This window comes from Microtus oregoni, unplaced genomic scaffold, assembly GCF_018167655.1.
Source record: "Microtus oregoni isolate MIOR12 unplaced genomic scaffold, Mior012 000048F_ref0000485, whole genome shotgun sequence".
NCBI lineage: Eukaryota > Metazoa > Chordata > Mammalia > Rodentia > Cricetidae > Microtus > Microtus oregoni.
In genome coordinates, this window is record NW_024543222.1 from 11,306,051 (window position 1) to 11,319,168 (window position 13,118).

Genomic DNA, 13,118 nt, shown 5'->3' on the forward strand with positions numbered 1-13,118 from the left:
TATATTGCTATCTAAAGTATTAATAACCTTTTAGTTATTGCTGATAATAGGAATGTTAAAATACATTGATGAAAATATGCCTGATTCTGACTACTAAGAAACTGTTAAGTTTAAGTAGTCAATGCTTTCACTGATTTAGGGTTTTTTGATTACATATTCAAAGTTTTTATTACATGGATGATACACAAGAATGCAATGTAAATCCCAATTACTTCAAACTTGTAGAAATAAAACATCAAAGTGTTTGTAAAAGCAGTTCAGTCAACGATGCTCTTCACTCATCCCAACAGAACACAAAAATAGAGCCTTAATGTTGGTGTGAATAGTAACTGAACCAAAGACACTGTTCAGAAACATGAAAACTTTGATTAGATTGGTTAGATGAAATTACATTAGAAACAAATAATTCTTTATAAGATGGAATAAATACATTACTTTAATAAATCAGCTCCCCTTAAATGTTTAAGCTGTTATTTTAAATGCTATAATTTCCAATCAAACGTATTACCTTTTTCTCATAGGTATGTTTTAAATGGTTCCTCTCCATGTGAAACTTATTTTCTTGATCCTGTGAATGATAAATGATTATTTTTAGTATGTTTAATATTACCTCTAACGACAATAAAATTAGTGACCCAATAAAAGCAATGAATGTACTTGACGTCAAACTTCTCTTCAAAGTTTTGCATGTTGTTTATCACTAAGAGAGCCCTAAGCACCCAATTTTCTAAGTCACAAGAAGGGACAGCAGCAGGTTAACATTGTAAGACATAAACCTTAGCTGTATGAAGATGCTGCTGTCCTCAAGTACAAGAATCACTGTGACCTTTACGATTATTATAAGACTAGGAATGAGCAACTAAGTCAAAATGTCAAGGATATGAAGTTATTTCATATCCACATTCTTGATGCTCTTTGAGGGAAAAATAATGTTATGAGAAAAAGAGAAAGGGAAGGGAAGACAATGGAGTTTGAAAACTTAAAAGGGAAAATTTTTCTAAAATAATACATTTACATAAGACATTTTTCTACATCAAACAAACATTTGATAGCATACTACACTAATAAGATGTAGAAAGAACAGCAAATAATGTATACATATTTATGTAATTTAATACATCCCCTAATCACACCAGTTATTGAGTGTATACCAAATAATAAACACTAGAACCTAATTTTTAAAATATTTAACAAAGGGACTGGAGAGATGGCTCAGTGGTAAAGAGCACTGGCTACTCTTCCAGAGGACCCAGGTTCAATTCCCAGCACCATATGGCAACTCACAACCGTTGGTAACTCTAGTTCCAGGGTATCTAATACCCTCAAACACACGTGAATGCATGCAAAACACCAATGCACATAAAATAAATTTTTAAAAATATTTAGTTTATATTTAATACATTATTATTTTATACATTTAATATATCTTAATAATTTATATTAGATATCATTGTGGCATTTGAACAAAGCATTTTAGTAGAATGTCCTTCCCTCTCACATTCCCCGCTCCTCTGCTACTCATAGCCCTCCAACCCCGTTCTCACCCTGTGTCTTTACCTCTTTCATGCTCCATAAATGCTTTTCCCAGCCCCAGCTACCTTTACCGTGCCTTGGTCTCCTTTCTTGTTTTTTAGGTTTTACCCACATTCCTACACACACAGATGTACACATTAAGGGCTAGGAACTATATATATATGAGAGAAAACATCCAGAACTTACATCTACACATTTAGGTCATCCTACTTGATATTAGAATTTCCAATTTCATCTACTTCCCTGAAAATTTCAAGATCTCATTCTTAAATCATTCAAGGTTTTATTTATAAACTAATCTCAAAAAAGAGACCTTTCAAATCAGCTGTCTTTTATTCTCTATGTCAGCATCTCTAACTGGTGAACGCCAGGAGCACAACCAGAGATGACTATGTCCACAGGGCTTTTTCTAAGTTACTTTTTAAATTGACTCTCATTTCTGAACACAGATCAAGAAGGTAAAGGAACTGGGTCACTGATCTGGCTAACAAACAAGACTTACTTTTGCTTGCTGTTTCCTCTGAAGCTCTGACTCCTGGACCTGCTGTTTTAATTGACAGATGTTCTGTTCTAACTCTTCAATCACACCAGATGTCTGTGAGGATTGCAGAACAGAGAGCAGAACATTGACTTTTGTACCGTTCCACGCTTCTGGCTGACATAAAGCCTATCATTTACCCCTGAAAGTTCAGTCAGAATTTAAGTTATTTATAAACCTGAATAAAAGAATATTTTAAACATAATTTTAAACTTAAATCTACTTTAAGTATACTGCCTGAGAGTCAATGAGCTGAGCAGTAACTAGAATACCAGTTGAAGACAAGAATTAATATTTTGAAGTAAAAATGTAAATTAAAATCTGTGTAGTATTTAAAGCTACGAAAATGTAACACTGAATTAAAATTCTATAGAAATTTTTAAAAGTTAAAAATAAGAATAAAATAAAGCAAACATTTCAAAGTAACACCACTGTATGTGTGCAAGTAGCACTTCAGGAAGCTTTTTTTCAGAATTCCTTCTTAAAACTTCAGAGTTTACCAGGGCATGTGTTGAGCAGAACCAGGCTATTAAGTGCTGTGTCAGCTAAGAGACATTCAGTGTTTTCAGTGTTCTAAACAGCAGCAAATGTTTTGAAGTCTTGTGATTTCAAGAACAAAATGTAAAAAGGGCTAATTTCAAAAGGAAATGATTGGCTGCTCCATCGCTGTCCACTGCTGAACACTCATGAAATGTGGTTACCCACACGTACAGTACCTTAGAAGCTGAAAGTGCATGCTCTTGTTTTAGAAGGTTTATGTCGGAATCGTATTTGGTTTTTAATAATTTCACATTTTTCTCATAATCATTTGCCAGATGTTCTTTCTCTTTATGTAGTATGTTACGCCTAAAACAGTAGGATAAAAAAATAACTTTCTATATTTTTGGAACCATTCTCTAAAACGGATATCTTAGTCAACTAAATTCAAGAATATTATCTTTCAATATACGAAGTAAGTATCCATATTTTCATCAACAGGTTTCAAACATTATGTTCTAAAATACGTTTAGAAATGTGTAAATACTCCTGTTTAGGTGGGACCACCCTAAGACTTACTGCACAAGTGTCTGACTCTATATTTATAAGGTCGGTCAGAGCACTGTGCCCCACAGACACTGACTCAGCACTACCTTGTCTTTAGCTCCTGGAGTTCACTACATGTTATCTGGTAGCATCTCTCAAGCTCCATTTTTTCTTGAACCAGTTTCTGCCTCTGTAAATTGCTGTTCTCTGCCTCCCCCGTCAGCTGCTGGACACGGCCCTCCAGTTCTTTGATCATGTGGTTCTGAAAGAACAAGTCGTTAGGAAAGTCTCTAACTAGCTTTTCAAGTATGTGGACCAGTGAGCACTCTGAAGAAACATATTGCCTATTAGAATATGAAAGTCAAAATCAATATTAGAAAAATATAAATCTTTGAACTAACCAAAACTTGTAAAAATCATTTTTACCATAAAATTACCAGCATGCTTACACATATTCAACCATTCACTCATTCATGGACTGTTTACTAAGTCAGACAATTTTCCATGTGAGCAAAGAAGACAAGGCCCACTCCTCAAACAGCCCCCAATCCCACTCTACCCCTCATTATAGTTTAGATTTGCCCTTTTCTCTCACAGTTTTAATAATGATATTTCAAAATTAAATCCATAACCCTCTATATTAATGCCAGGAACACCACATAACATATTCATGATTAGCAAGTATACAGAAATGTTTTATCCCATAAATTCTTACTATTTTTTCTGTAATGGTTTTTCTATTTCAATTAAAGCTGTTCTTTATTTTTCAAAAGCATCATTCAAATAAATTGCCTCTTTATTAATTGATATTTAAATTATTTTGAATTCATCATTTTGGCAGGACTGGTTTGAAAGCCCAAACAAAGGTGCTTATAAACTTTTAGATGCTTCATTCAACACAGCGCCAGACCAGCATTAGCTGAGAGACAACTGGTTTCCATTTTTACAACTACACTTTTAATAAGTGCAAGTAGGAGAGCTCAGTGTGGCATTTCTTTTCTACTGTTTCTCTATGGCACAGAGTTAAGACAAAGTTTAAACATTACTGTTAAAAAACAACACCTTTCTTCATTTTTACCTTTTCTTCATTATAAAACTGAACAGAAAGCTGGGCGGTAGTGGCACACACCTATAATCCCAGCACTCAGGAGGCAGAGGCAGACAGATCTCTGTGAGTTCGAGACCAGCTTGGTCTACAGAGTGAGTTCCAGCACAGTCAGAGATATACAGATAAATCTGTTGCAAATATATATGACGTTATGTCTAATGTTCTCCAAACTACCCTGGCTTCCTATAGTAACTGTGTGATGGAGGTGGGTGTTGTATCTTATCTGTTGTTTTCATTGGTTAAGTAATAAAGAAAACTGCTTGGCCCTCTGATAGGGTAGAATTTAGATAGGCGGAGTAAACAGAACAGAATGCTGGGAGAAAGAAGCTGAGTCAGTGAGTCGCCATGATTCTCCCACTCCAGACAGACATAGGTTAAGATCTTCCCTGGTAAGCCACCTCGTGGTCTACACAGATTATTAGAAATGGGTTAGATCAATATGTAAGAGCTAGCCAATAAGAGGCTAAAACTAATGGGCCAAGCAGTGTTTAAATGAATACTTTGGTTGTAAAGCTAGCCAGGTGGCGGGACGCAGCCCGCCGCTCCATATTACAACAGAGTGGTGCCTACCGGGGTAACAAACTCCATGTAAAACCTGAAAGAGCTTAATTTTAAACACCCTCAAAAAATTACTTCACTCAACTGCCAACTGAGATAAACCTGGCACACAGGTTACACCCTAAATGATCTGATTAACAGCGCCCCCATTCAGCAGAAAGCAGTTTGGAGAGAAAAAACTGCGCCCATGTTCCCAAATATGGTTTATAAAGGTTCTTTTACATTTAAAGGGGGATATGATATAGATATGAATAATTTGCATTGGTGTGTACTGTAAGGTCAATTTTGTTATATGTATATGTATTTCTGATATTGATTAAGGTATTGTGATTGTGTAGTTCATTTAAAATGTAATGTATAATTAGAAAATATAGGTTGTTATTGGATATCATCTATAATAGTCAATCTTGTAGTCATATTAATTAGATTTTCTAGATATGTAGAGATGTATTTCAGTTAAATAGGCATTCTTCATATCTTTCAAAGACTACAGAATATGGCATTTATTATTTTAATAACTTAGGGCTTTTCATGACAATGAAACATGTTTACTCCTGGCAGCACCAATCTACTTTGAGAGGAAGATGGGCATCGAAGAGGATCCTTATGGAGTTGGTTAGCCATTTGGGCAAGAAACTGCTCTTGCCTGGACTGATGCACAAACACTTGCCTAAAGGTGAGATGATCTTTCGGGGTTCCTGATTCATGAAAGAGTCTGTGAGACATTCTGCAGGACACAACAGATAGTGACTGAACTGCCTTTAAATTTTCCTGCTTCATGGAAATGTCTGCTGGATACTATAGGCCTGAAGGCCGAAGATGGATGCCCCAATGGTACAGAGGAAATTTGGGTGACTGTCCAGACAGCCAGATGTCTCTGTCATTTCTAGAGTTTTGGATTTCTTGTTTGCTTAGGAAATATTATATCCTTCTGGAGTCTTTGATGGAGTTGAAGAATGGATAGTTATAGTTTTCCTTAGTTATGATAAAAGATAAAATAGATATAAATATTGTAACTGTAATTCTTGATTGATAACTGTTTTGCTATATGTAATTTTACTATGTTAAAATGAAAGCCTTCTTTTTTGTTTAAACAGAAAAAGGGGAAATGATGGAGGTGGGTGTTGTATCTTATCTGTTGTTTTCATTGGTTAAGTAATAAAGAAAACTGCTTGGCCCTCTGATAGGGTAGAATTTAGGTAGGCGGAGTAAACAGAACAGAATGCTGGGAGAAAGAAGCTGAGTCAGTGAGTTGCCATGATTCTCCCACTCCAGACAGATGCAGGTTCAGATCTTCCCTGGTAAGCCACCTCGTGGTCTACACAGATTATTAGAAATGGGTTAGATCAATATGTAAGAGCTAGCCAATAAGAGGCTGAAACTAATGGGCCAAGCAGTGTTTAAATGAATACAGTTTCCATGTAATTATTTCGGGTATAAAGCTAGCCAGGTGGCGGGACGCAGCCTGCCGCTCCAAATTACAACACAAGAACTAGGACTCTTCTGATCTCCAATTTGAAGTGGTAGAATCAAGGGGATCTGTATTCCTTCTTTCTGGGAACTGATGAAAAAGAAAGAATAGGAAGGAACCCTAGAACTGCAACTCCACCTTAGTGAACTTCTGTTCACGAGGGCATGGCTTATAGAACACCACTCTCCCATTAAGAACACCTAAAACACAGAAATACATCTAAAAATAAAATAGCAAGAAGGTGTTAGAGGAGGCCCAAGGCAGACTGGATGTAAGGAAGATGAAGAACCACAAAAGATGAGTTAGAATTTGCTAAGTTGCCCCCATTTTTTAGTCTAGAAAATACCTAGAGGTATTTTCTAATCTTGGAGAATGAGTGAGGACTGGACAAGAAACTCAAAGCAGAGGGTGGCCAACTTGAGACAGCAAAAGCTCTGAGAAAAACACTGCACAAAGTGAGGGTTGGGTCTCCTTGTCTCCTATATAAAGATTTATTTATTATGTATACAACATTCTGCCTCGATGTATGCCCGCACGCCAGAGGGCGCCAGATCTCAGTACAGATGGTTGTGAGCCACCATGTGTTTGCTGGGAATTGAACTCAGGACCTCTGGAAGAGCAGCCAGTGCTCTCAACCTCAGAGACATCTCTCCAGCCCCCCAGACTACTTTTTTTTTTTACAAGAGAAAGAAAAAGGATGAGAGGAAAAGAAATCCACTGTTTCAGTGAAGAAAGTGGCAGACATCAAAACAGTATTGTGATCTCAGATGTCCAGTGTTACTGGAGATTAATAACAAAGATAAAGTGAACTTGAAATGTTAATTTGGGTACTGATCAACTGTTAAAATTTCACGGAACCTTAAAAGGTATCTGTGAGCTCAAGATGTAGTCGTTCCCTGCACCTGCAATATAAAGCAAGTGCTCACAAGTGGCTCCTTGTCATTTTCCTATGAATGCCACGGTTTGAACTGGTGGCCACTTCCTCGGACACCTATAGATTCTGTAAATCCCAAATACTAACAAGGACCCTGGTGACAGATACGCACACATCCTTACTTGTCTCCATTCATTTGAAACTACTGTTTATGCTCCAATAAGAGGATAGCAAATGTTGGGGATATGGAGAAATTTAAAATCTTGTATAATACTGGCAAGAATATTATACTGAAATATTATACTGAGAGAAGTAACCTAGGTCCCAAAAGACAAATACTGTATATCCTCTCGTGCAGATCTTATACTGGAATGTTTAGATAAATGGACTTTAGTTGGCGTGTCAATAAGAGCCAGGACAAAGGACCATGAGAGGTTACAGGGGGATCAGTGAGGTGAGGGTAGTGGGAAGACTAGACAAGGAAACACTTAAAGGAGGTGTGGGTAGGATCCCCCTCATCTTCTCATCCCTCACATCTGCCCTCTGTGCTTGCAACCTTCCCCCCAAAACAAACCAAATTTAAAAGAAAAACCAAAACCCACACAAAACAAAGAAACAAAACAGAGAGACAGACAGACAGACAGAAGAATCTTGTCTGGGTGCCGTAGGGTGACCCACTGAGTCGCACAGTTTACCCTTGAGTCTATAGTCATCTGTACTAAGTGTTCATTGCCGCAAGTCATTAGTCTGGCTCTAGGCCTCTGACTTCACCTATGATGCCACCACCACTGATATGAGCTCTCACTGGGGCTCTCCCTGGATATCCTTGGTTGTCCTGTGTCCTGGAGATCCTGTTGTTTTAGATCTCATCCCCTTTACCAGCTCTAACAGTTCATAGGTGAGGTATGTTGGGGTAGGCCAACACATAGGCCTGGTTAGGGTCTGTGATGACGTCCATGGCCTGTGTTAATACAAGAGGTCTCTGGAATCATGCTCCACCTTTCACTGGCCCTGGGATTGCTGCTCCTACCACTCACTGGATACTACAGTCGAAGAGCTGGCCTTGCCTCCCCCAGGGGAGACCTGGCCCCCCCACACTTGGGAAAGATGGCCCTATCTCTCACCACAGGCATGCACATCACCTGAACAGCACACTAGAGTTGAGCCTAAGAATGAGAAAGCAGGAGAGCTGATCCCTCTCCCCTCCATGTGGTGGCATAGGTGGAAAAGATTGCCTCACTCCCACCCCTTGCTTCATGTGACAGGCAAAAGAGCTGGTCCTAGATAGTTTTATGTCAACTTGACACACGGTAGTTATATGAAAGGAGGGAACTTCAATTGAGAAAATGCCTCCAGATGTTCCAATCATAAGACATTTTCTTAATTAGTGATTAATGGGGGAGGGCACAGCCCACTGTAGGTGGTACCATCCCTGGGCTGGTGGTTCTAGGCTCTATAAGAAAGCAGGCTGAGCCGGGCGGTGGTGGTGCACGCCTTTAATCTCAGCACTCGGGAGGCAGAGACAGGCGGATCTCTGTGAGTTTGAGGCCAGCCTGGTCTACAAGAGCTAGTTCCAGGACAGGAACCAAAAAGCTACAGAGAAACCCTGTCTCAAAAAACAAAAAAAAAAAAAGAAAGAAAGAAAGAAAGAAAGAAAGAAAGCAGGCTGAGCAAGTCATGAGGAGCAAGTCAGTAAACAGCACCCCTCCATGGTCTTGCCCTGTTTGAGTTTCTGTCCTGATTTCCTTCAATGGTAAACACCAATGTGTATAAGTCAAATAAATTCTTTCCTCCCCAAGTTGCTTCGGTGATGGTATTTCATCAAGCAATAAAAACCCAGACTGAGACAACTATAACACACAAAAGTCTGTACATAAATAAACACATATAGTTTAAAGAGATTTCCTTGTCTGGGATAACAGTGCTCCCTCCAATAGATAAAACCTATCTAATAAAACTCCAACTCTAAGCGTGAGAGTCCCTCTTTTGTGTTGCTGGTCATTTTTACCCAAGAGACTCCCAAAACATTATATATTGCTGCTCTTGTCTTTGATTGCTTCCCCAGAGGTAGAAGGCAAGTCTCTACAGTCGAAGACACCATCCATTTCAGCCCAGAGGCTCCTGAGCTGGTGCCAACTTAAATGGCTCCTCTCCAAGGACTGGTTTTCATGGTCCAGAAAGAGGCATGCAAGCTTCCAAAGCAGGTAAGAACCCCTCCCCCCAAACAACCATGACATTTACAAACCACAACAACTACCAGCAGAACACTGTAATGTTAAGGGTGCAATAGTGGTTAAGAATACCTTAGTAGTAACTGACGGCTCTCTAACTGACTTAAGACTCACTCAACAAAAAGGAATCCATGCCTGGTACTGGAAAACCAACCAACTTCCCACGGCTTGTGCAGTCATGGACACTGGAGAGCCTACAACCACGACTTCACTAACCCAGCGTGATTCTGGCTACATTCTAAATATTTGTCCTTATGCCCACAGGTAAGTGTAGTCCTCATCCCTCATCAAGGATATATCTTTCTGCAACAGACAGAGACCATTACAGAAAACCACAATCAATCAAAATGCAAAATTGTAGAGCAAAGCCCCAAGAGGACATGAATTTGAAAGGTGGCAGGGCTAGTACAAGGGAGGGTTTGGAGAGGAACAGAAGTTATATTATAATCTAAAAAATAATTAAAAAAGAAGGCCTATAGGTGTGTATAATCTAAAAAATAATTAAAAAAGAAGGCCTATAGGTGTGAATGAAGTACCTTAAGAACAATAATATTTGGCCAAAGTCATCTTTAAAAAGAACATAAAGAGCTTAAAGGATATAAAATAGTGCAGCCCTAAAACTAGTATAAGAAACCTGAAAGAAAGGATGCTAATGCAACATCCTATTTCGCAGGCTCTAGAAGACAATATAGGGGAATTTAGTGGTATACAACAGAACCAGGGACAGGTTCTGGGACTACAGGAAATGAAAGGTTACCTTAGATACACATTATAGCTTCCCACATTGGGAGCTTCTGGCTGGCAATTGGTTGCACTTCTTAAAGTGGACACTGTTTATAAGCAGAAGTTACTATAGGCATTAGATTAGAAATTTAGTTTCTGATTATGGGGAAATTTGAATTTGGCATATATAGAGCAAGAGATGACAGAGAGGGCAACTGAGAGGTTTTTGGAAGAGTTCAGAGATGAGGCATCAATGGCCTGGACTCAACTCGTAGGAAAAGTTTCAGAGAAATAAAAACACGATTCCAAAAAAAAACCTAAATAAGCAAGAAGTGAAAAAAGTACCAGTCTTTCTGGTTTGACTCTAATGTGCTACGAGATTGATGAAAAAAACTAGAATTAAGAAAATATATTTAAAAAGAGAGAAAGCTGTAAAAACTACACGATCTTGGTATGAAGTACTATAGATACGATTTCAGTAAGTCTTAGGAAGTATGGGTCTTTATTTCCAACCTCTAAGAGATTAATAACATAAAATGCAGAGTAGAGGACCAGGGATACAGTTCAGTGACAGGTCACTTGCCTACACTCAGTTCCTAGCACAGGATAAAAAACACCACTTAGGACTAGAGATAGTGTTTTAGTATTTGTTTAAAAATAGAAAGTTTCATCTATGAGACTCCTATTAGAAATTTACTGCCAATGTCAAAAGACATTGACAAAATGGACAAAATTACAATAAATGTCCATAAAATAAAACAAGACTCAACAAAAAGCAAAAATGTTAAAAGCATAATAATATAACAGAGGACATTATTCTCCCTGACAGTCTGGTCTTCCATCCTAGGCAGGTCTTGAACTCTACCTGGCTTAGTTATTAAATCAGGAACTTCTCACAAACTCTGTGCAGCACTGATGAATTCTCAATTCAAACCTGCTCTTTCCACGATTCTCTTCACTTATTATCATGTACAATGAAATCTGAACATGCAGTTTAAAATTCAATATTCAGAATGCTTCAAAGTTCCAAAACCAGAATGAAATCTGACAATGACCTCTTAGATCTAAAGTGCACTTTTCTTTCCAAATAGACAAAAATAAAAATTCTATTGTGAAACAGATTTATTCATTTGTATACTTACAGATTTTGATGTCAAAAGTGGTTCTAGAGCAACAGAAGTATAAGGATGAATTTAATTTTTTTTTTTTTTTTTTTTTTTTTGCTTTTTCGAGACAGGGTTTCTCTGTGGCTTTGAAACCTGTCCTGGAACTAGCTCTTGTAGACCAGGCTGGTGTCTCGAACACACAGAGATCCAACTGCCTCTGCCTCCCGAGTGCTGGGATTAAAGGCGTGCGCCACCATCGCCCGGCTAAGGATGAATTTTTAAGGTATCTGGAAATCTGGAATAGGTTTGTCGACACCTACAGTTACTGAAGCCTCCCTCTTGTGCTACCACTGCTCTCCAGTTTTATGTTCCTTCCACCATTATCCCACACCCTTAAAATCCATTTCCACATATCCCCAGACTTCTGCTTGAATGAACTAGGAAGCTCACTAAGCTCTTTAGTAGTCTGGTGTACCTTCTCATGGACTGCACTTTCTACCTCCCCACTAAGGGCCTTTAGCCTTCAATCTGGTTATAGGTCTAGAGACACCTATGGGTGGGTCCTGAGGGACATCAGTATTATCTTTACTGGACATTTTTAATGAGATAAAATTAAGTAAAAAGATTATGTCAGCATAGATGGCCAATAGTAAAAGTAATACTCTTGTAAGCAAGTATACATTTTAATATGTGCTTATGTATGTTTTGTACACAACTTTTAAATTTAGTACATGGAAGAATTCTGCTAAAAAAAATCATAAACCTGTGTCTTACAGTAGCAATTCTCAAAATTCAATAAATTCCTGAGACCCTTTGATTCTCGGTAGGTCAGCAAGTTCAGATCTATTTTTAAATTACATGAAGACAATGATGTTTGTCTATGCAGTTTCTAGAGGTGACACTATATGAAATCATAATAGAATAAATGTAAAAGTGAATGAAAACCCAGTCACCTTCTATTAAGCCAGATGTTAAGATTGACAAAAGTAAAAAGCAATGACATATGTCATTCAATTTCTTTTCTTTGTAAAATTTAATTTGCTTGTATATCTTTATCATGTATGCACAGATATAATAAAACATTTATATTTGGTACTCAGACTGCAAGTATTAAATATTGTTACTTATGTTCATATGCTATGGTTTAATAGTTTTATTTTAAATGAATAATTAATTAAGGTTCTGTTAACTATGGTAAACCCCAATATGACAGTAGACACTGTAATATCAACAGCCGGGATGCTAAGGCAGTAGATGTTTAAGTTTGATGCCATTCTTGACTATAAACTGAAATCTTCTCTCAAAAAGCCCCAACAAATAAATAAGAAAACCCAGCAGCATAAACAAACAGCAAACAGCATGTATCAGCCATCCTGTTGTGGTTAGCTGATGATGAAAGTACCAAATTCACCCCTTTGAAAACCAGTTTCTATAAGAAATAGAAAGCACCAGAATAAGTATGTCTTTCTCTTTCGTAGACCTAATTATTTACTTTTCAGTATTTTCAATCTTAAAGTGGAAACAATTAAACATAATTTTTTACCTACTGTTCTTCACTGCACCTAACATACAAAGAGATACTAAAGCCAACGTTCAAGACTTGTAAGTAATGTGACTTTGTTATCTGTTTGTTTGTTTGTTTGTTTGTTTGGGGCAGTGCTGGAAACTAGACCCAAGGCCTTCCACAGTCTAAGCAAATTATTTACCATTAAGCTCAATTACCAGATGTAAGTGTATTTTAATGGAAACAGAATGTTTTCAGAATTAGTATGAATCACTAGGTCACAGAGGGTCTCGAGTGCAAAAACAGTTGGCCTCACACAAAGGCTCTGTGAAGACACTGGCACAGATCCACACAAGAACACCTGCTGATGACATAGCTTACAGCCGGGAGCCAAAGAATGTCAAGGACTGCCTACCCCCAAAGGAAGTCAAAAGAGGCAAAAAAGGATC

The 13,118-nt window shown here is 37.9% G+C and overlaps 1 protein-coding gene across 2 annotated transcripts in view; it reads right to left on the reverse strand.

Annotated features, from left to right (window-relative positions):
* Cep112 (centrosomal protein 112) overlaps positions 1–13,118 on the reverse strand; it is a 396,051-nt gene that overhangs the window by 276,607 nt on the left and 106,326 nt on the right. For both annotated transcript variants that reach the window (XM_041635859.1, XM_041635858.1), the window contains exons 13-16: positions 3,202–3,356; positions 2,788–2,917; positions 2,036–2,128; positions 509–568 (exon numbers count right to left, since the gene is read on the reverse strand). In XM_041635859.1, coding sequence (XP_041491793.1) covers positions 509–568; positions 2,036–2,128; positions 2,788–2,917; positions 3,202–3,356 — 438 coding nt within the window. The remainder of the gene's footprint in view (positions 1–508; positions 569–2,035; positions 2,129–2,787; positions 2,918–3,201; positions 3,357–13,118) is intronic.